We start from the raw sequence: 20,222 nt of genomic DNA, 5'->3' as shown, positions 1-20,222 counted from the left end.
CCTGCAACCCAGGCATGTGCCCTGATGGGGAATCGTGCCTTCATGGTTCATAGGTCGATGCTCTACCACTGAGCCACGCCAGCCTGGCTTTGTGCACATCTTTTATGTTACCATAAAAAAATGTGTGCATCTGGCCCTGACCGGTTTAGCTCAGTGGATAGAGCGTTGGCCTGTGGACTGAAGGGTCCCAGGTTCGATTCTGGTCAAGGTCATATACCTTGGTTGTGGGCACATCCCCAGTAGGGAGTGTGCAGGAGGCAGCTGAATCAATGTTTCTCTCTCATTGATGTTTCTAACTCTCTATCCCTCTCCCTTCCTCTCTGTAAAAAATCAATAAAATATATATTTATAAAAATGTGTGTATCTGTTTCATTAGGTATGTCAAAACACAATTCCCTTCAAAGTATAGGTGTATAGTAAAATTACTGTATTCATTGTTGCCTCTTTTCATGAAATATTACATGCCATACCTTGGATTTTTTTTAAACACTTACTGGTTACATCAAGCATAATTAGTAAAGATCCAAAGGACAATGGTTAGTTACAACTAATTGTACCATTTTGTAGAAAAGGAACTAAGGAAAACCTGGAATAATCTCTTAAAGATTTCATAATAATACTTTAGGTTGCAATGTATTTGAGCTCGTAAGGTTCTATCTGGTGCACGCATTGAGGTCCTCTGATCTTCCCCTAGAACACACTAAAAACCCACAAAGATTCACATTAATAGACGAGGAAATATTCCTGGGGGTTAGTAACAGAACTAGGAATTGAACCTATAGCTTCTGAAGTTCAGTCCTTCATTTCTTTAAGCTCTACTGCTTTTCTTTGGCACACATAAGGACTGTGGATACAGAGTAGCTTTTTCTTTGACTTACTGATATAAGAGGTGTTATATTTAACCAGTTTTATGACCATTGCTCCTTTGGCTTTAGCATTTTTCCATAATCTTCATACTCAGCCTTATGAGTGTTCGTTGTGTAAAATGTGTTTGGTCTATTCTGTATTGTATAACTAGCTCATACCAGATTATTTATACAAAGAAGAGCTGTAAATACAACTTTTCCCATACCAGAAAAATAAAAAATCCAAAGAATAATTTTATAGCATCTTATAGTACGTATCACATATGACATGATAGTGTAATATAGTGTTTACTATGGGCTGTTGAGTCAACCCTGGATTCAAAAGCTAACTCTGGAACTTACTAGCTATGCCATCTTAGGCTTTGTTACTTTACTAGGGACTTGCCCTACATACAAAATGGGGCCAATACTTTTACATATAATCATCCACAGTGCTTATTTTGAGACTAGCAAACACACAATTAGCATTTTCCCATGGTCATACATTTTCAGAACAAATCTCTCATTAGTTGGCTCTAGCCCGTGATGGCAACAGCTAAAATGACAGTGGTTTGTGTGCTTTGCGGCTCCTCTGGAATCCAGGCAGTTACTCCATACATTTTTTAAAAAATTGATTAGAGAGAGAAAGGAAGAAACATTGATTTGTTGTTCCACTTCTTTACGCATTCATTGGTTGATTCTTGTATGTGCTCTGAACAGGGACTGAACCCCCAACCTTGGTGTATCGGGACAACACTCTAACAACGGACAGGGCAAGACAATGCCTTTTAATTGGAATGTTTTAGAGTTTAAATTTTAGACCATTTGCTATAATTAATATAATTAAGTTTAAATCTACCACCTTGCTCTTTTTACTTGTTCTATTGCTTTTTGTTCCTTCTCTTTATTCCTTGTTAAACTCTTCCCTTATTTCAGTCTTTTTTGATTCCATTCTACCATATTCCATTTACTACTATCAGCTTATTAGAAATTCCTCGTTTGTTTAGTAATTTCTCAAGCTTATATTCACAAATTAAAATTTACAAAGAAAAAAAAATCACGCATTTTATTGTTTTGTTTTGTTTTTTAATCCTCACCCAAGGATATTTTCCCTTGATTTTTAGAGTGGAAGAGAGAGGTAAAGCCAGAGAGAAATATCCATGTGAGAGAAACACATCAAACCGGGGACCCTTCAGTACACAGGCTGACGCTCTATCCACTGAGCCAAAGTGGCTAGGGCTTAGCTTTGTTATTAAAGCAAAAAATGTCTCTTTTCAACAATCTGAGTTGTCTCAACTTTAGAGATTTAATTAAAATTTTTAAATTCAATGTGGGGGAAATGTCTAGTGTATTGTTAGAAAAAAATGTCACTTTTCACAACATGGGAAAGAGGACTAAATCAAGAGTAGAAAATATCGCAATAAAGAAAAATGAACATGATACATAGTCAATCAGAACTGGGCAGGAAGTATCTAATAGTATAATACTGTATAGGCCTCTCTAATCACCTGCAGGAGATAGTAAAAGCAGCAAGGCCAACCCCCATTTACAAACCTGTTCATACACCCATGTTCACAGCCACATTATTTATAATAGCTAAAATGTGGAAGTAACCCAAGAGTCCATCAATGAATGAATGGATAAGCAAATTATGACTTATACATACTGCCGGAGCCTCCCGGCATCAGTCGAACAGTACCTGCAAGGCGGGGAGAGGATGAGAAAAGATAGACAGAAAACAGAATGGGATCGGGAGGACAGTAGCACTTCCCGCTTACTGTCCCGAGTTTATTTTTCTCCACACTTTTATACAGGGTCAGTTACATTCCATACAATACATCATTCCTATAATGTGGTAAGCATAATTATACCCCTTTGTTTCAGGTTTCCTACTGACCTTTACGCAAAGTTCCTTATCTTGGCTGAGATCCCAACGGCTATACCTATACATACACCTCTGACGCCACCTAAGTTCCTTTCCATCAGATAATCTAGCCATGCTTCTTGCTGAAGGATAATTACGCTTATAAATTAACTGTGCTTAAAGGTTAACTAAGCTCTAGGGGGCAGAATGTGTGATTACTAAACTATTGTGCTTAAGGGTCTTTAAGCCTAAGGGGGGCAGGATGCATGACTAACCTTGGGAACAGGCAGGCCACTTTGTGAAACCTGCCCTCTCAGGACTTTGTCATCTGAGGTCGCTCCCGACAACATACAATGTAATATTATTCAGCTTTAAAAAGAAAGGAAATTTTGATATATGCTACAACATGGATGAAACTTGGGGACATTAGGCTAAGTGAGATAAGCCAGTAACAAAGAGTGTGTAATTCCACTTACTAGTACATGAGGTGCTTTATAGAGAAAATCATATAGAAAGTAGAATGGTGGTTGCCAGGTGTTGATGTAAGGGGGAATAGGGAATTATTGTTTAACTAGAGGCCCGATGCACGAAATTCATGCAAGAGTAGGCCTTCCTTCCCCCAGCTACCGGTATCAGCTTCCCTCTGGCACCTAGGACCTGGGCTTCCCTCTGTCCCCCTTCCCCCTGAAGGATGTTGTCTAATTAGCATATTACCCTTTTATTATTATAGATAGATGGGCATAGACTTTTAATTTTAAAAGATGAAAAGAGTTATGGAGATGGATGATGGTTGCACAACATTATGAATGTATTTAATACCAGCAACTGTACACTAAAAAATAGTTAAGGTGGGAAATTTAATCACTATTTAACTTTTTTAGACCCTGTCCATTTAAAACATACACATTTGTTGAAATATATGCTGGCTGGCTGCTATGTAGAGAATGCACTGCTCAGTGTACCTCAACCACCACATGTTCTAAAGAAAAACTGATATGGTTTGAAACACCTTTTTTTTTTTTTTCACGAATGACAAAACCAGACTGGAACATGAATTCTTTATTAAATCTTACTAGTATTCTTTAAGGGACAAACACACAGATGAGTAGGCTACAGTGAAGAAATATTATTTTAATAACAGAGTTAAGAAGTCACTAAGATATTTCCAGGTATTATCTTCAGTGATGCTTCTTATCTTTATTCTGGGACTCCAGGAAATATTCAACCCCTACAGCTACCACAAATGCAGCAAACCCCCATTTGAATCCTTTTAACATTGCACCAACAAAGGTAACATTGTCTGCAAAGCCACCCATGTATCTCCAAGCTTCATTGCTAGAACAAAAAAAAAGGGGGCAAAGGTTATAATCACATACATGCACATTCACTGAGTAAAATACATTTAACTTTCATCTTTTTAACAGATGTAAATGCAACCTTATATAAGACCATCTAAATGGACCACAATAGGTATCTTTCTGTGACATAGGATAATTAGGTCTATATGCCTGCGTTTCACATATAAAGTAGAAGAAAAAACACTTGTTTTCATATTCACAGTCACAATACTCAGGATTTTTACAAGATCCTCAAATGCCAGGCTTTCTTTGGCCCTATCCATCACAGGGCAGCTGTGTGGCTTTGCCTATACTAGTCATTATAGCATCGTGGACAGACGTAGAGTATTAACCTTTGCTCTGCCACTACACTGGATTCACAACCTTTTAGGATGGACAGGTTACTTAGCCTGTTAGGCCTGCTTCCTCTCCTACTCAGTGATGACTATCTACCTTACAGTGTTGTTATAAAGAATAACCAGGGTGATGTGTGATATATTTTGGCACAGAGAGTATGTAACATTTGACATTATTCTTACTACTAATAAATTTCTCTGTCACAGCAGCCTGAAGTTTAGAAGACTGATTTCCTGCTCTGGCAGTCATTCTTCTGAGCACCCTAAACAGAGGTGTAAACCGAAGTCAGAGACCTCTCCTGAAAAAAGTCTTCTCTCACAGGCAGCGATAAGTCAGTGGAAAAAAATCATGTTATGAAGAACAAAAACCACTTAACTAAAGATCTGACTTATTAGAAAATATGAGCTAATCAAATACAATTTAGATACCAAAGTCAGACAAAGACATTAGAAGAAAACTATAGAGTAACATCCCTAATGAACATAGATGCAAATATTCTTTTTTTTATTTTAAATGCAAATATTCTTTTAAAAATATATATATTCATTGATTTTTTTACAGAGAGGAAGGAAGAGGTATAGAGAGCTAGAAACATCGATGAGAGAGAAATATCAATCAGCTGCCTCCTGCACATCCCCCACTGGGGATGTGCCCGAACCAAGGTACATGCCCGTGACTGGAATTGAACCTGGGACCCTTGAGTCCACAGGGTGATACTCTATCTACTGAGCCAAACCAGTTAAGGCTAGATGCAAATATTCTTTTTTAAAAAATATATATTTTATTGGTTTTTACAGAGAGGAAGGGAGGGAGGGGGATAGAGAGTCAGAAACATTGATGAGAGAGAAACATCGATCAGCTGCCTCCTGCACACCTCCTACTAGGGTTGTGCTCACAACCAAGGTACATGCCCTTGACTGGAATCAAACCTGGGACCCTTCAGTCCGCAGGCCAATGCTCTATCCACTGAGCCAAACCGGTTAGGGCTAGATGCAAATATTCTTAACAAAATTTTAGAAAATTGAATCCAGCAATATATATGAAGGATAATATATCATGATGAAATAGAATTTATCTTAGGAATTCAAGATTGGTTTAATCTTTGAAAAATCAATAAGAGTAATTCATCATATTAATAGAATAAAAGAACTCTGTGAGCATCTCAATAGATGCAGAACAGGCAAGAATGTCCATTTACACCACTTTTATTCAACATTATACTAGCAGTGTTAGCCAGTACAGTAATGCAAAGAAAATAGAAATTAAAAGTTTATAGATTGAAAGGAAGAAATAAAATAAGTGTACACAAAGTGATCACTTATGAAATACAGTCTAAACAATCTGTAAAAAAATGTTGGAACTAAAAAGTGAATTTAGCAAGGGAACATGATACAAAGTCAACATAAAAACCCCAATTATATTTTTATATATTAGCAAACAACTGGAAATTAAAGTTTAAAATACCATTTACAATACTATTAAAATATGGAAAAACTCAGGATAAATTGAATAAAATATTACAAGTCCTATATATAAAGCAATAAAACACTGCTGAGAAATTAAAGAGGGTCTAAATTGTTCATAGACTAGGAGATTCTATAGTGTTAAGATATCGATTATCCTTAATTGAGCTATAGATTCAGTGAAATCCCAATTAAAATCCAAGAAGGCATTTTGTAGAAACTGCAACACTCAACCTAAGTTTTAAATGTAAATGCAGAGAGCCTAAAATAGCTTTTTTTAAAAATGGAGATCTTATGCTACCTGATTTGAAGTGTAGTATTGTCATAAGGGTGGACATTCTATTCTGGATAACAGAATAGAATCCAGAAATAGACCACACAGATATTGTCAATTGATTTTTTACAAAGGCATTAAGGTAAACCAATATGGGAAAGACGGTCTTAGCAAATGGTGCTGGAACAACTGGATGTCCAAATGCAAAAATACTTTCATCCTCACCTCACATGATATAAAAGTAACACTATAAAAACTTCTAAGAGAAACCATAGGAGAAAATTTAGGGTGCAAAAAGCACAAACCATAATAGAAAAGTGCCAGATTGGGACTTCATCAAAATTTAAAACTCTTTGAAAGACATTATTTAAAAAATGAAAAAATATGCCACACTCTTAGGAAAAAACATTTGTAGCCCAGCCAGAATGGTTTAGTGGTTGAGCATCTATCTATGAACCAGGAGGTCACGATTTGACTCCTGGTCCGGTCTAGGCATATACCCGGGTTTCAGGCTTGATCCCCAGTAGGGGGGTGCAGGAGGCAGTCAATCAGTGATTCTCTCTCATCATTGATGTTTCTCCCCCATTTTCTCTCTCTCTCTCTTTTGATCCTTTTCTCTCTGAAATCAATAAAAATATATTTTTAAAAAAGAAATATTAAAAATAAAACAAAAAAACATTTGTAAAATATATATCTGATAAAGGACTTAAATGTTAAAAATATATAGAGAACTCTCATCTATGTATATAAAAGGCTAATATATAAAGTGTCCCCTTGGGAGTTTGACTGGGAGACCAGGAGTTTGGTCGCTCATTATGACGTGTGCTGACCACCAGGGGGCGGCGTGGAACAAAGGAAGGCCCTGGCTGCTGCCAGCCGGAGAAGGGAGGCCCCAGCCAGAAGCCAGAAGCCAGAAGGCCCTGATTGGCCCTGATCACTGGCCAGGCCTAGGGACCCTATCCATGCACGAATTTAGTGCACTGAGCCTCTAGTAATTCAGTAAAAGAAGACAAATACCCTGATAAATAAATAGGCAAAATATGTGAATAGCCACTGCACCAAAGGGGAGCAGGGGGAAAGCACTAATGACAAATAAGCACTGGAAAAGAATGTTATGATTATGTCTTCATGGAACCATGGAAATGCAAATTAAAATCACAAAGAGGCACAACATTCACTAAAATGGCTAAAATTAAAAGTCCAATAATGCCAAGTATTGATGAGGAGGACAATGAACAACTGAAATTCTGATACATTGCTGGTGGGGATGCAAAATGGTACAGCTACTTTGGAAAACAGTTTGGCAGGTTTCCTATAAAATAATCACACACTTATGATATGATCCAGAAATCCTACTCTTAGAGAAATGAAAGCATCATGTTCATTCAGACTTGTATTTGATTGGTTATATCATCTTTACTCATAATGGTTAAAAACTGAAAACAACACAAATGACAATTAATTGGTGAACTGCAAACAAAATGAGGTCAATGCACACAGTGTACATCGCTAGGCAGTCAATAGGAAGGAACGAGGGATACAAGCTAACAATGCGCCTAAGTCTCCAAAGCAGTGTACCATGCGAAGGTGGCCAGGAAAGGGTGGAGACACAAAGCCGATCAATGGTTGCCAGGAGCAGGGGCAGGATGACACTGAGTGTGAAAGGGGCACGAGAGAGCTTTTGGGATGACAGAAATAGTTTATATCATGACTGTGGTGGTTACATAGTTATACACATTTATCAAAACTCATGGAATTAGACACTTAGAATGGGTGAATTTTACTGTATGTAAATGGTACTTCAATAAAACGGATTTTAAAACTTTAATGTAAAAAGCCATTTTCAATGATTTTTTTAAAAAGGGAAATACATGAAAAAGAAACAGATAACGATTCTCTACGAATCGTAAATTCTATCTAAATTATTTAAAGATTCTTACCGGCCCCACGGATCCCTGAGCCCCCGTGCCGCCAGCTTCTTCTGCACAGTTTCTAAGGGTGTCCCTTCTATCTTCCATTTTCTATAATCCGGAAGTACCAATTTACCATGCCCATGCCCATGCTCATGTTCATGTCCATGGGCCATGTCTATAGGAAAAGATTAAAGTAAGAGAGAAATATGCACATTGTAACTATCAAATAACCAAGTTTACTACTAATGTTTTAAGGTAAAACGTTTAAAATTAATGTTTTAAAGAGAGAACTAATAAAACAGCATGCTATTACATAACCAGTGTGTGTTCACAGTTAGGAAACACACACATATAAAATAATTAAAAAGAAAAATGATCAATAATCCCGTCACTCAGAGATGACCATTTAGTTTGTTTATTCCTTTCTCCATTAAAATAATGGAAGACATTTAGTGTCTGTCAATAAATGTGCCAGGTACCCTGAAGTACTTTACATATACTAACTCTGTTACTTCCAAAGCAACCATTGGAACTTAAATTACAATGATTATCTTCATTTTACAAATGAAGACAATGAGGGTGCATGGAGGTAACAAAAATAATAAATGGTACAGCTGGGTTTTGAGCCTTGCAGTTTGGTTTCAGAGCCCTTGTTCCTAATTTCTAAGCAATCCTGTTCCCTTTCTTTTAGATGGAGTCCATACTCTTAGATGTTTTACATACTGATTTGTTACTTTCTTTAGATGATCCTATTAAAATACAGCATTATTGTGTTTAAACGTATACATGATCGCATGAACTTTTTCTGTAAAGAGCCAGATACTCAATATTTTAGACTTATGTGGGTACTTATAAAGCAAGAGAAAACAACTTTCCACAACTATTTTGTTGATAACATTCAAAACATAATAACGGAATATATATTTTTGTAATACAGGTCTACTGATGAGGAAAATGGCATTTTTGGGAGGACATTTTGCTGAACTAGGGGTTAAAGTTTAGTGTTCCTTAATGTCAAACTGATTGTACACGATTGTCTGTAAAAAAATTATTAACTGATGGCCTGTACACAAAACAGGCAATGGGTTGAATTTTTAAAAATAACATGTTCTTTTAAATTGATTTTTTAAAGAGAGAGAAAGGGAGAAAGAAAGGGAGTGAGGCGGGGGCGGGGGGTTAGGGGGAGAGACAGAGAGACACACATACGCACCCCACAGGGAACCGCAACCTGAGCATGTGACCTTCTCTATCTATCTATCTATCTATCTATCTATCTATCTATCTATCTATCCATCCATCCATCCATCCATCTATCCATCCATCATTTATCTATCTATCATCATCTATTTGACTCAGTGGTTGAGTGTAGACTTATGAACCAGGAAGTCATGGTTCGATTCCTGGTCAGGGCACATGCCTAGGTTGTGGGCTCGGTCCCCAGTAGGGGGTGTGCAGGAGGCAGCAGACCAAATGATTCTGTCTCATCATTGATGTTTCTATCTCTCTCTCCCTCTCCCTTCCTCCCTGAAATTAATAAAAATATATATATTTAAAAAGAACCCCTTTTTAATTGATGTTTGTTTCCTTAAATAAAATATGCCCTCAATAGTAACATAAAGACTTCAGTTTTACTAGTATTATTTTTATACATAACATAAAAATAAACTTCAGCTCACTGTGCTGTGCCTTCCACTTTCACACCCAGGGGGCGAGAATGTGACTTAGCACAACCACTCTGAAAAACTGTTTGGCATGACCTAGAAAAGCGGAACATTTGAATACTTTATGGCCTAGCAATTCTACTCCTAAGTTTATATACTCTAGATCTGCATTGTCCAATATGGTAGCTACTAGCACTGGAATGTGGTTAGTGCAACTGGGGAACTAGACGTCCTATTTAATTTTAATTAATTTAAATTTCAAAATTGATTCTCAAGTTAATTATTGGAAAATTTAGAGTGTATTTCGAACAATTTGGGTATACGGATTTACTTTATCAACAGTAAATTTGATAAAATAGAAACATAGATCAAGTGTTTATGAAAACTTATAGCATAAAACATATTCTATAAGTGTAAAATACATAAATCTTAAGACAGTATGAAGAAAACAAAATATTTCATTAATAATTTTTAACACTGATCATATTAAATTAATTTTGTTTCTTTTTATCTTTTTGATATGGTTACTAAGAAATTTTAAATTACATATATGGCTTGCATTATATTTTCATTGGACTACACACTGCTTTAGAGAAACTCTTGCATGTATATAACAATAGATATATTTTATAAGAACCTTTTAAACCACATTATTGATGCTAGCACAAATTATAAACAACCCAAATATCCAACAATGGATTAATTATGAAATAGAAACCTATGGAATATTAGACAACAAAAAACAACATGCAGCAGTGTGAATGAATCTTATAAATATGATGAGAAAGGGGTGAGTCATAATACATATACTTTGATCCCATCAATATAAATTGAAGAACCTAACAATTAGGAACGCAGTGTAGATAGAAAATGAAATGAATGCTTGAAACAAGTGAATGCTTATCACAAGTCAGGATAGTAGTCACCCCTTAGTGGAGGACATAAAATCAGAGCTTCTAAGGCAGTGTTTTTCAACCTATTCTTAATTCTTGTACGCCAAAGGAGCTTTTTTGGACAGCTGTTTTCCTTATCACATTCTCACTCCCCTCCCCCGATGAAATTTCAACACTACAGATATGTTATATACATGTTTATGTACTATGGCTTTTTGGAGGGCCACACACCACAGTAGTATCTATGATTTTTTCACACACTGTCCATCATCTCAGAACCAATTTTCAAATGCTCGAAGGCCAATCACTTGTGTTGAGAATGCATGTTCTAAGGTATTGGCAATGCTTTATTTCCTAACCAGAAGGGTGGGTACACAAGTGTTTGCTTAATTAGAATTCTTTAAAAAGTACTCATGTTTTATACACCCTTCTATTATGTATACTTCACAGTAAAAGGGGAAATTAGATAAAGTGACAAAGTATGCCAAGGACTCAACAACAGGTGATTATTTCCAGTTCAGAGTTGTTCCAACAAGAATAGCAAGGAAGTTAGTTCCACAAAGAAAACCCACGTAATCATGAAAACTTAAAAAGCTATCTACCTATGTTTGGAGTGAACCGATAGTATCAACCTCCACTAAAAGGGGCTGGAATCCCTAAGAAGGAAATAAGAGGATAATACCACTTACAACACGTGTAATTTTACGGTTTACCAAAGACTTTCAAGCATACACCCCAATTCCCTCTCATTTTTAAAATTGTGGGTACTATAAGAACATTAGAAAATAAAAGACGAATGAATTTTTGGTGTCCCTTCCAGTCCCTGCACCTATGTACATGCAATTTTAAAATAGTAAAAATTTTGGAGTAAATCGCTCTAAAAATGAATGTGACTTTGTACCCTGCTTTATTTTTCACTTTAACATCTTGTCCGAAACATTCATAGCAGAAAAAAAATCTCACTTAAAACTATACATATTTGTGAGGCAGGCATTAAAATTACTCATCCTTTGCAATTTAAAAAAAAATATATATTTTTTTATTGATTTCAGAGAGGAATGGAGAAGGAGAGATAGAAACATCAATGATGAGAGAGAATCATTGAGTGGCTGCCTCCTGCAACCCCCACCTTGGGGATTGAGCCCGCAACCCAGGCATGTGCCCTTGACCGGAATCGAACCTGGGACCCTTCAGTCCGCAGGCTGACGCTCTTCCCACTGAGCCAAACTGGCTAGGGCCCTCCTTCACACATTTTTGATTTGGGGGCTGTTCTGCCTTTATTCAACTCAAATGTAAACACACAAACAAACAAACAAAAAACAACACGGGACAGGGGTGCTGCTGGTGGCAGAGTAGGAACAAGGCATCTGGACGGAATAACCCCCGTCATTCCCACTGTATCCTTGTACAACCACCCCCACGCCCCCAGGACTTCACAGTTCTCCCCCGCTAGTCCTTCGATCCCCTTCCCTCTGGAGCCACACACCCTCATCATCCTTCTTTATTTTGTCTCTCCCTTTCTAAATCCCCCAGGATGGATATGTCATTCCTATTTCCAGTCAAGAGATCGCCCACCAGCTCTCTAATTTACCTGACAGCGATCTGACCTCTCAGGACACTCAATAGTCAACCCTCCTGCCGGAGCCAACCGGAAGCGGAAGTTGTCCCCGGGAGTTCCTTCCGGCAGGAAAACCGAGAAGCCACGTAACGTTCCGGAACGGGGGTCACAGACTTACGGACCAGGTGGAGATGACGCGAAGGAGGCTGACAGTCGACATTTCCCTCCGTACACCTGTGCATCCGTCGTCTAACGACGATCAGAGCCATTGTGGAGGGCAGAAGGGCGGGGCAGAGGCGACGTTTTCCTTGTTCGCAGACCGGAATCCTTAGACGCTGCACCGAGGGGAGGGCCGCGGACCTCCTGCAGCCAATAGGGGAGGCTGTTGTTCAACGTGGACTCGGCCAGTGGGAGGGCTGCTTGTTGCGCTGCAGTTGGCAGGCGGCTGCGGGAGGCGGTGGCGGTAAGAAGCCGGAGGCAGCGGGGTGACAGGTAAGCAAGCGGCCGCGCTGTCTTTGGGGGGGCGCGAGGGCTCCAGAGAAGGGGTGCTCATCTCCGGCTGCAGGAGCTCTCGAGGGGATCTGACGAGGACGGTCTGGGAAGGTGGCAGCCGCGCTGTCGGTGGTTCCGGGACCTTTCGTAGCCCAGGTAGCCGCCGGGAGGTCGCGAGGAGCCGGCGGCTGAGGCGGGTGGAGGCTGAGCCCGGTGCGGCGACGTGGGGCCTAGGGCGTGGGGGCTGCGGTGGCACCTGCGGAGAGGACGGGCGGGAGCCCGGCGGAGTCGTGAGGGCTGGAGGGGTTCCGTGCACGAAGCTCGGACAGAGGAAAGGACGCGGGCGTTGCAGGCACCCGGGAGGGATCCTAGGGATTGCTCTGCTTAAGGGCGATTTCTCGGGGTGGGAAGGGGGAGCGGAGAAGACAGGCATTTACTGGCGGTCAGATCCTTGAAACTCTTTGTAACTGTATATTATGTAACCCGTGGCTGTTATTTACCCAAACAACCAGGTGGTCCCTCTTGGAAGAGGAGGTCTGGTAACCCATTGATGTGTCAGAATAGTTGTGTGTGTGTTTTTTTGTGTGTGTTTTTTCCGTTGGTTTGAGTGCTTTTCACCCCTGCAGGCTGTGGAAGCGTGGAAGCATGAAGGATAGTCACGAAGACCTTATCCCAAATATGGATTTGGGTTGAGAGATTCGTTAGTTTGCAGTTTAGGGACTTACTTGTTTTCGAGGGTCAAGGCTGATTACAAATACTTCTTTATTTCTAATCTTCAGGAAAGTGGAGAGCCTCAAAAATCTATAGTGGGAGGTAAGTGCAAATCGGAAAATGACTAGAAATCTCATTGTTAGGTATTTTTATTGGCCCCTAGATATTGTGGATGTTAAGGACTGAAAATAACGAGGTGGTCTGAATGGAGAGAGGGAATGCAAAAGTCATCTTTTAAGTAATTTGTAAGTCTGAGAAACTAGTTATGGATTATTTCTTAGGTTTAAAAAGTATGCTTTTTGAACCACTCTGACCGAGGTAAAATGTATTTGCAGATATAAATAACTGAATTGCCATGTTTGCACAATGAAATGTACAATTAATATAGGAATTTCATTAGGTGTATGTTATGGAAGGACAGACTACATTAAAAACTTGGTTTTGCTCGCCATTCTACCTCTAAGGTTGAGCCTCGACCTGTGAACCTGGAGGTCAGAGGTCACTGACGTTTTGATTCCTGGTCAGAGCACTTGCCTGGGTTGCGGCTTGATCCCCAGTAGGGGGCGTGCAGGAGGCAGCCGATCAGTGATTCTCATCATTGATCTGTCTCTCCCTCTCCTTTCCTCTCTGAAATCAATTGTAAAAATATATATACAGTATTTATTTTTTAAAAACTTGGTTTTGTAGCTCACTGGAAAACAGTTTTAAAAGAAGCAATATAAATTTCCAAAATGTAAGCTGATTGAAATGTTTCCTTTAACTTAGAAGATAAGAACTAATATAGTATTAGCAAGTGTACCATAATTTCCCTTTTTTTATTACTAATTTATATTAATATGTCCCAGAACCTAAATCAAAAATTCATCATTTGGTAAGGAGAGGTGGTTCATTAGATTTTGTTAGTTCTGAAGGGGAGTACTAAGATATTTATCAATGCTTCAGATAAAAATTTTGACACTTGGTGTTTCATTGTATTTTTACTTTTTGCATGAATAATACTATCTCAGTCACAAAGAATATTTCTTCTTCTAGTTGCAGTTCTGTAGTGTGAGTACCTGTGAACAAATCTGCTTTTATGTTGGGTGGTGTGTGTGTGTGTGTGTGTGTATGTGTGTGAGTGTGTATATGTGTGTGTGTGTGTGTGTGTGTGTGTTTCTTATTATGTAATCAGCCTACTAGACTGTCAGTGGATGATTTTTTAATGGCCAGTAGGTGTCATTGTAGAATATAATAAAGTTGAATATCATTAGAAGTCCACTTTTCTGACACATTTTGTATTGGAGCTGTTTATAAGGAATTTGAAACAATGGCTGTAAAGAAGTATAATCATTTGCTCTAAATTGCACCTTGAAAGCTTGTTTTTAAATCCAACTCTCAAGCCATCTTCACATGCAATAGATTTAGTTTGTTTGTTTTTAATACACAGTTTTGGCACCTTATAGTAGTTTATTAAGTTCTAGAATGATTAAGATTTTCAGCTTGACTGAGCTTTTATAGTAGAAAAACCCATGCTACATAAAAAACAAACAAACAAACAAACAAACAAACACACAGCTTTAGCTGGTTTGGCTCACTGGACAGAGCGTCAACCTGTGGACTGAAGGGTCCCGAGTTTGATTCCCAGTCAGGGCACATGCCCAGGTTTCGGGCTCAATCCCTGGTGTGGGGCGTGCAGGAGGCAGTTGATCAATGATTCTCTCTCATCATTTGATGTTTCTATCTCTCCATCTTTCTTAATCTCTGAAATAAAAAACAAACAAACAAACAAACCCAAAACACAAAAAAACTAAAATGATAAAATATGGGCAGAAAGTCTCCAAACAAGTTATCAGCTGCACAAAATAGTATTTGTTGTTATTCCTTTAATGCAAGAACAGAGGAATTTTTTGTTTCAGTGTCTGTGACTTCGTAGTTTCTTTTGATGTTCAAAATAGTTTCTTTTTACATTTTTGTCTGGTAAGTAGACTATATTCTTTTCTCAGGATGATGAATTGAACATTTGTCATTGTCTAAAATGTGATGCAGTGGATTTTGGAGGGAGCTGGCACAGAAAGCTCTGAAGGTTGCTTACAGCTGGTGTGAGTACAGCCCCTTACCTGCAGAGCCTTCCACTGAGTTCTTGTCACTTTGTAGCTCTGCTCCTTTTGCCTGCTATTGATACAGTGTTAAAAATAGAATTGGACCTAATTCAGAAAATCTCCATGAAAGTGGAGGGTTTTATACACACACACACACAGAATAATCTAGGAGCCTTCATAAATATTTATTATATCATCTCCACTTCCCTTCAGAATCTTAGTGGTAGGGGGAATGTGAAGGAAGGTAGATATACATATTTTGAAGGAAAAAAAATTCCCTAGATATGGTTCACTGCTGGCTTCCACTTACAAATCATTGATCTAATTCAAGGCTCTCTTACTTGTGATATGAACCAGTAATCATAGTTTTTGCTTGAGAGAAAAGGCTGTCAAATCTACCAGTATTTTTTTATTGTTTATTTATTTTTATTTTTTAAATTTTTATTTATTAAATACATTTTATTGATTTTTTTTACAGAGAGGAAGGGAGAGGGATAAAGAGTTAGAAACATTGATCAGCTGCCTCCTGCACACTCCCTACTGGGGATGTGCCCGCAACCAAAGTACATGCCCTTGATCGGAATCGTACCCGGGACCCTTGAGTCTGCAGGCCGACACTCTATCCAGTGAGCCAAACTGATTAGGGCTCTACCAATATTTTTATAGCTCAATAAATTTTCACCATTTAATGTCATAGCTGGGATAGATTTTCTAGCCAGGAGCTAAAGTTGCCAGAAATAAAAATTGTGCTGAATGTTTTGGTTTGGATTAGTTTTTCCTTGGCACTTAGCTGCTTTCCACAAACCAAGGTAATTTCTTTGATGATTCAGACCTGTGTTAATTTGCACAGATATTTACTTATATCTTGTTCTCTTAATGTATCTGGAAGCTATCTAATTCTAGAATCAAACTACACTTGGAAAATAAGAATTGGAAGTTTTCTCAATTAAAGGTCTTTTTACAATATTGCTATGATACAAAGATGATATACATTTAGCTTTTGTGTAAACACTCACTCAATAATATATAGTAAAACTTGGAATTGTGAATGTGTTGATTTTGACACAGATCCTGTTTGGAAATTCCTGGTTCATCTTTATGAATTCTAGACTTTCTGTTTGGGTATCTATTTGCCATCAAGACAAGTACTAGAAAAAGTAAATGAGTCAGCTTTAATTTTGGAGAAAGGAGTAAAAACTCAATTATGTAATATATTAAGATATGTGACTTGGATTATTTATAGAATTACTAGAGGCCCGGTGCACGAAATTTGTGCACGGATGTGGTCTGTAGGCCTGGCCAGTGATTGAAGTGCAAGCGTCTGGCTTGGAAAGGCAGGTCCCAGCTGACCTCTGGGCCCTGGGCAGCACTTGGGCCCCCAGGCCCCCACATACCCCTCTCAGTCTGAGTCGTCAGGCCCCCGCCCGACTCCCTCAGTGCCTGGGAGCCGAATGGCAGCCCTGCCCTCCACTGCCACTGCTGCGCAGTCTGCAGGGCAATTGGTGGGGCGATCGGGCCCTGCTCGCACCCACCTTGGTCTGGTGCCGCCCGCTCACCTGCTCCACCATCCCACCGTGGACCCGCTCATCAGGGCCCATTGGGGCCGGCAGCGCCTCCACTGCCACCTGCTGCCAGTACTGCGTTGCGGACACCCGCCATGTTCCACACTGCCCCCTGGTGGTTAGCACACCTCATAGCGAGCGGTCGAACTCCTGGTCGAGGGGACAATTTGCATATTAGGCTTTTATTATATAGGACTAGAAGCCTGGTGCACAAAATTCGTGCACGGAGGGGGGTTGTCCCTCAGCACAGCCTGTACCCTCTCCAATCTGGGACCCCTGGAGGGATGTCCGACTGCCCTTTCACAATCCAGGACTGCTGGCTCCCAACTGCTTGCCTGCCTGCCTTCCTGATTGCTCCTAACCGCTTCTGCCTGCCAGCCTGATCACCCCCTAACCACTCCGCTGCCAGCCTGGTTGATCCTTAACTGCTCCCCTGGCAGCCTGTTTGCCCCCAACTTCGCTCCTCTGCCGGCCTGGTCACCCCTAACTGCCCTCTCCTGCAGGGTTGATCACCTCCAACTGCCCTCCCTTGCAGGCCTGGTCCCTCTCAACTGCCCTCCCTTGCAGGCTAGGTGCCTTCCAACTGCCCTCTCATTCTGGCCATCTTGTGGTGGCCATCTTGTGTCCACATGGGGGCAGGATCTTTGACCACATGGGGGCAGACATATTGTGTGTTGGAGTGATGGTCAATCTGCATATTACTCTTTTATTAGATAGGATAGAGGTCTGGTGCATGGATGGGGGCCAGCTAGTTTGCCCTGAAGGGTGTCCCTGATCAGGGTGGGGTTCCCTTGGGGCGTGGGGCGGCCTGAGCGAGGGGCCTGTGGTGGTTTGCAGGCCAGCCACGCCCCTTGGCAACCCAAGCGGAGGCCCTGGTATCTGGAATTTATTTTCCTTCTACAATTGAAACTTTGTAGCCTGGAGCGTAGCCAAGCCTGGGGCTCCCTCTGAGGCCGGCAGCCATTTGTGTTGGGGTTATAATTGAAACTTTGTAGCCTTAAGTGGAGGCTGGGCCCAGACAGGGTGTGCAGAAAGCTTTGCTTCCCCTGTTGCCGCCGGCAACCGTGGCCTGCTCTCTCAAGCTCCATTCTGCCACCATTTCTGTTTGAATTTGTTTACCTTCTATAATTGAAACTTTGTAGCTTGAGTGGAGGCTTAGGACTGCAACGGCTATGGAAAGCTTGGCTTGCTCTGTTACCTGGGAAACCTTGCTCTCTGTGGCTGTAGCCATCTTGATTGGGTTAATTTGCATACTTGCTCTGATTGGCTTGTAGGCGTGGCTTGTGGGTGTGTCGATGGTATGGTCAATTTGCATATTACCTTTTTTATTAGGTAGGCTAGTTCTTTCTAGGTTTGAAATATAACTGCCAGAAAATTAGTCATAAAATATGATAAATGGCACCAATTTATTGAATGGCAAAGCATCAGTTACAAAAGAGTTATTTTGGTCTATTTGTAAAACACTGAACTCCAAGAAATGTTAGAATCAAATTTACCACTGAACCTACCCATGCTTCCTGAGCCCCCTTTCTGTTGTCCCCATTCTGGATTCTTCTCTGGGAAAAGCACTTCCTTTTGCCTTCAGTCCACTCTGCACCAATCATTGCATGGGTTCATCCACCTGGCTGAGTTCTCTTTTAATAAGATTTCCTTGTTGAGACATTTTAAAGAAAAAGTTAAGGGAAACCACATCTAATCTAATGAACCATAGATTCAAAAAAAATTGAGTTTTTAAAAATATATATTTTTAATGATTTTTAGAGAGAGAGGAAAGGAGAGGGATAGAGAGATAGAAACATTGATGAGAGAAGAACATCATCGATTGGCTGCCTCCTGAATTCCCCCTATTGGGGGGATTGAGCCTGAAACCCAGGCATGTGCCCTGACCGGGAATCGAATCATGTCCTCCTGGTTCATGGAATGATGCTCGCCCACTGAGCCATACCAGCTGGGCTACTTTTATTTTATTTTATTGATTTTATTGGGGTGCAGATTTTCTATTTTTTCCTGATTTAATCTTGGTAAGTTTGTGTTTCTAGGAATTTGATTATCTAATTAGTTGGTGTACAATTGTTCACAATACTCTCTTTATAACCCTTTCTATTTATGTAGAATCAGTAGTAATGTCCCCTCTTTCATTTCTGATTTTAGGAATTTGTGTTTTCTCTTCTTAAAGAACTAGTTTTGGGTTTTAAAATTTTTTCTATTGTTTCCTATTCTCTATTTCATTTATCTGTGTTCTAATCTTTATTATTTTCATCCTTCTGCTAGCCTTGGGTTTAGTTTATTCTTTTTCTAGTTCCTTAAGTTGTAAAGTTAGGTTGTTGATTTGAGTTTTCTAGTTTTGTTTTTTTTTTAAATATATTTTATTGATTTTCCACAGAGAGGAAGGGAGAGGGATAGAGAGCTAGAAACATTGATGAAAGAGAAACATTGATCAGCTGCCTCCTGCACACCTCCCACTGGGGATGTGCCCGCAACCAATGTACATGCCCTTGACCGGAATCGAACCTGGGACCTTTCAGTCCACAGGCCGACGCTCTATCCACTGAGCCAAACCGTTTTCGGCTGAGTTTTCTAGTTTTTTAATGTAAGCATTTATAGCTATACATTTCCCCCTTAACACCACTTTCACAGCATCCCATAGGTTTGGAACATTGTGTCTTTATTATTGTTTGGTTCTTAAGTATTTTATAATTTCCCTTGTGTGTTGTTTAATTTCCACAACCTTGTGAATTTTCCCAGTTTTCCTTCTTTTGGTTTCTATCTTCATCCCATTGTCGTCATGGAAGATACTCTCTTATAATACCTATCTTCTTAAATCTGTTGAGTGTTGATTTGTAGCCTACATATTGTCTATCTTGGAAAATAGCCCATGTCACTTCAGAGGAATGTGTATGCTGTTTTTGTCTTATTTTCTCTTAATTTTTGGTTATATTTTTGTCACTATGGATATTGTGTACCAGACTTTTTGTATGAAAGATTCAGAGACAACGTTACCTTCCAGATAGGGTTCCCATTTCTTTCTGTGGCTCAAATGGGTGAAGGGGCTAATTACCTCCAATTAATCAGGGATTGAGCTGTTTTAAAGCTGTGTTAAAGTTTAATAAAACTCAGTTTTCCTATCATTTGCCATGTTGGATTTTCTTGCTTTGTCTTTTTAAATTGAGAGCCTAGTTAGTATCTGTATCCTTAGCCCTGAAAGATTGTCAGA

General features: G+C 39.6%; 2 protein-coding genes across 7 annotated transcripts in view; one reads left to right on the top strand and one right to left on the bottom strand.

Annotated features, from left to right (window-relative positions):
* Positions 1-2,681: 2,681 nt before the first annotated feature.
* Positions 2,682-12,338, bottom strand: NDUFB3 (NADH:ubiquinone oxidoreductase subunit B3). 2 transcript variants are annotated; one of them, XM_079782717.1, is made up of 3 exons: positions 11,210-11,237; positions 8,081-8,228; positions 2,682-4,044 (listed from the first exon to the last, which is right to left on the bottom strand). In XM_079782717.1, the coding sequence occupies exons 2-3, from the start codon at positions 8,224-8,226 to the stop codon at positions 3,888-3,890; spliced, it is 303 nt and encodes a 100-aa protein (XP_079638843.1). In that variant the 5' UTR covers positions 8,227-8,228; positions 11,210-11,237; the 3' UTR covers positions 2,682-3,887. The 2 variants fall into 2 exon arrangements, with proteins under 2 accessions (XP_079638843.1, XP_079638842.1); XM_079782716.1 differs by lacking the exon at positions 11,210-11,237 and adding an exon at positions 12,199-12,338 and having other exon boundaries at positions 2,685-4,044.
* A 201-nt stretch (positions 12,339-12,539) lies between these two features.
* HYCC2 (hyccin PI4KA lipid kinase complex subunit 2) overlaps positions 12,540-20,222 on the top strand; it is a 44,337-nt gene continuing 36,654 nt past the window's right edge. For 2 of the 5 annotated variants that reach the window (XM_079782796.1, XM_079782792.1), the window contains exon 1: positions 12,540-12,657. The gene's annotated coding sequence lies outside the window, so the exon portion shown is untranslated. Of the gene's footprint in view, positions 12,658-12,966; positions 13,471-14,061; positions 15,447-20,222 lie in introns of those variants that run through there. The other 3 variants (XM_079782793.1, XM_079782795.1, XM_079782794.1) reach the window with 3 other exon arrangements.

This window comes from Cnephaeus nilssonii, assembly GCF_951640355.1.
Source record: "Cnephaeus nilssonii genome assembly, chromosome: 10".
Classification (NCBI taxonomy): Eukaryota; Metazoa; Chordata; class Mammalia; order Chiroptera; family Vespertilionidae; genus Cnephaeus; species Cnephaeus nilssonii.
Note: the sequence above shows the minus strand (reverse complement) of the source record. Positions and strands in the feature narration are given on the sequence as shown.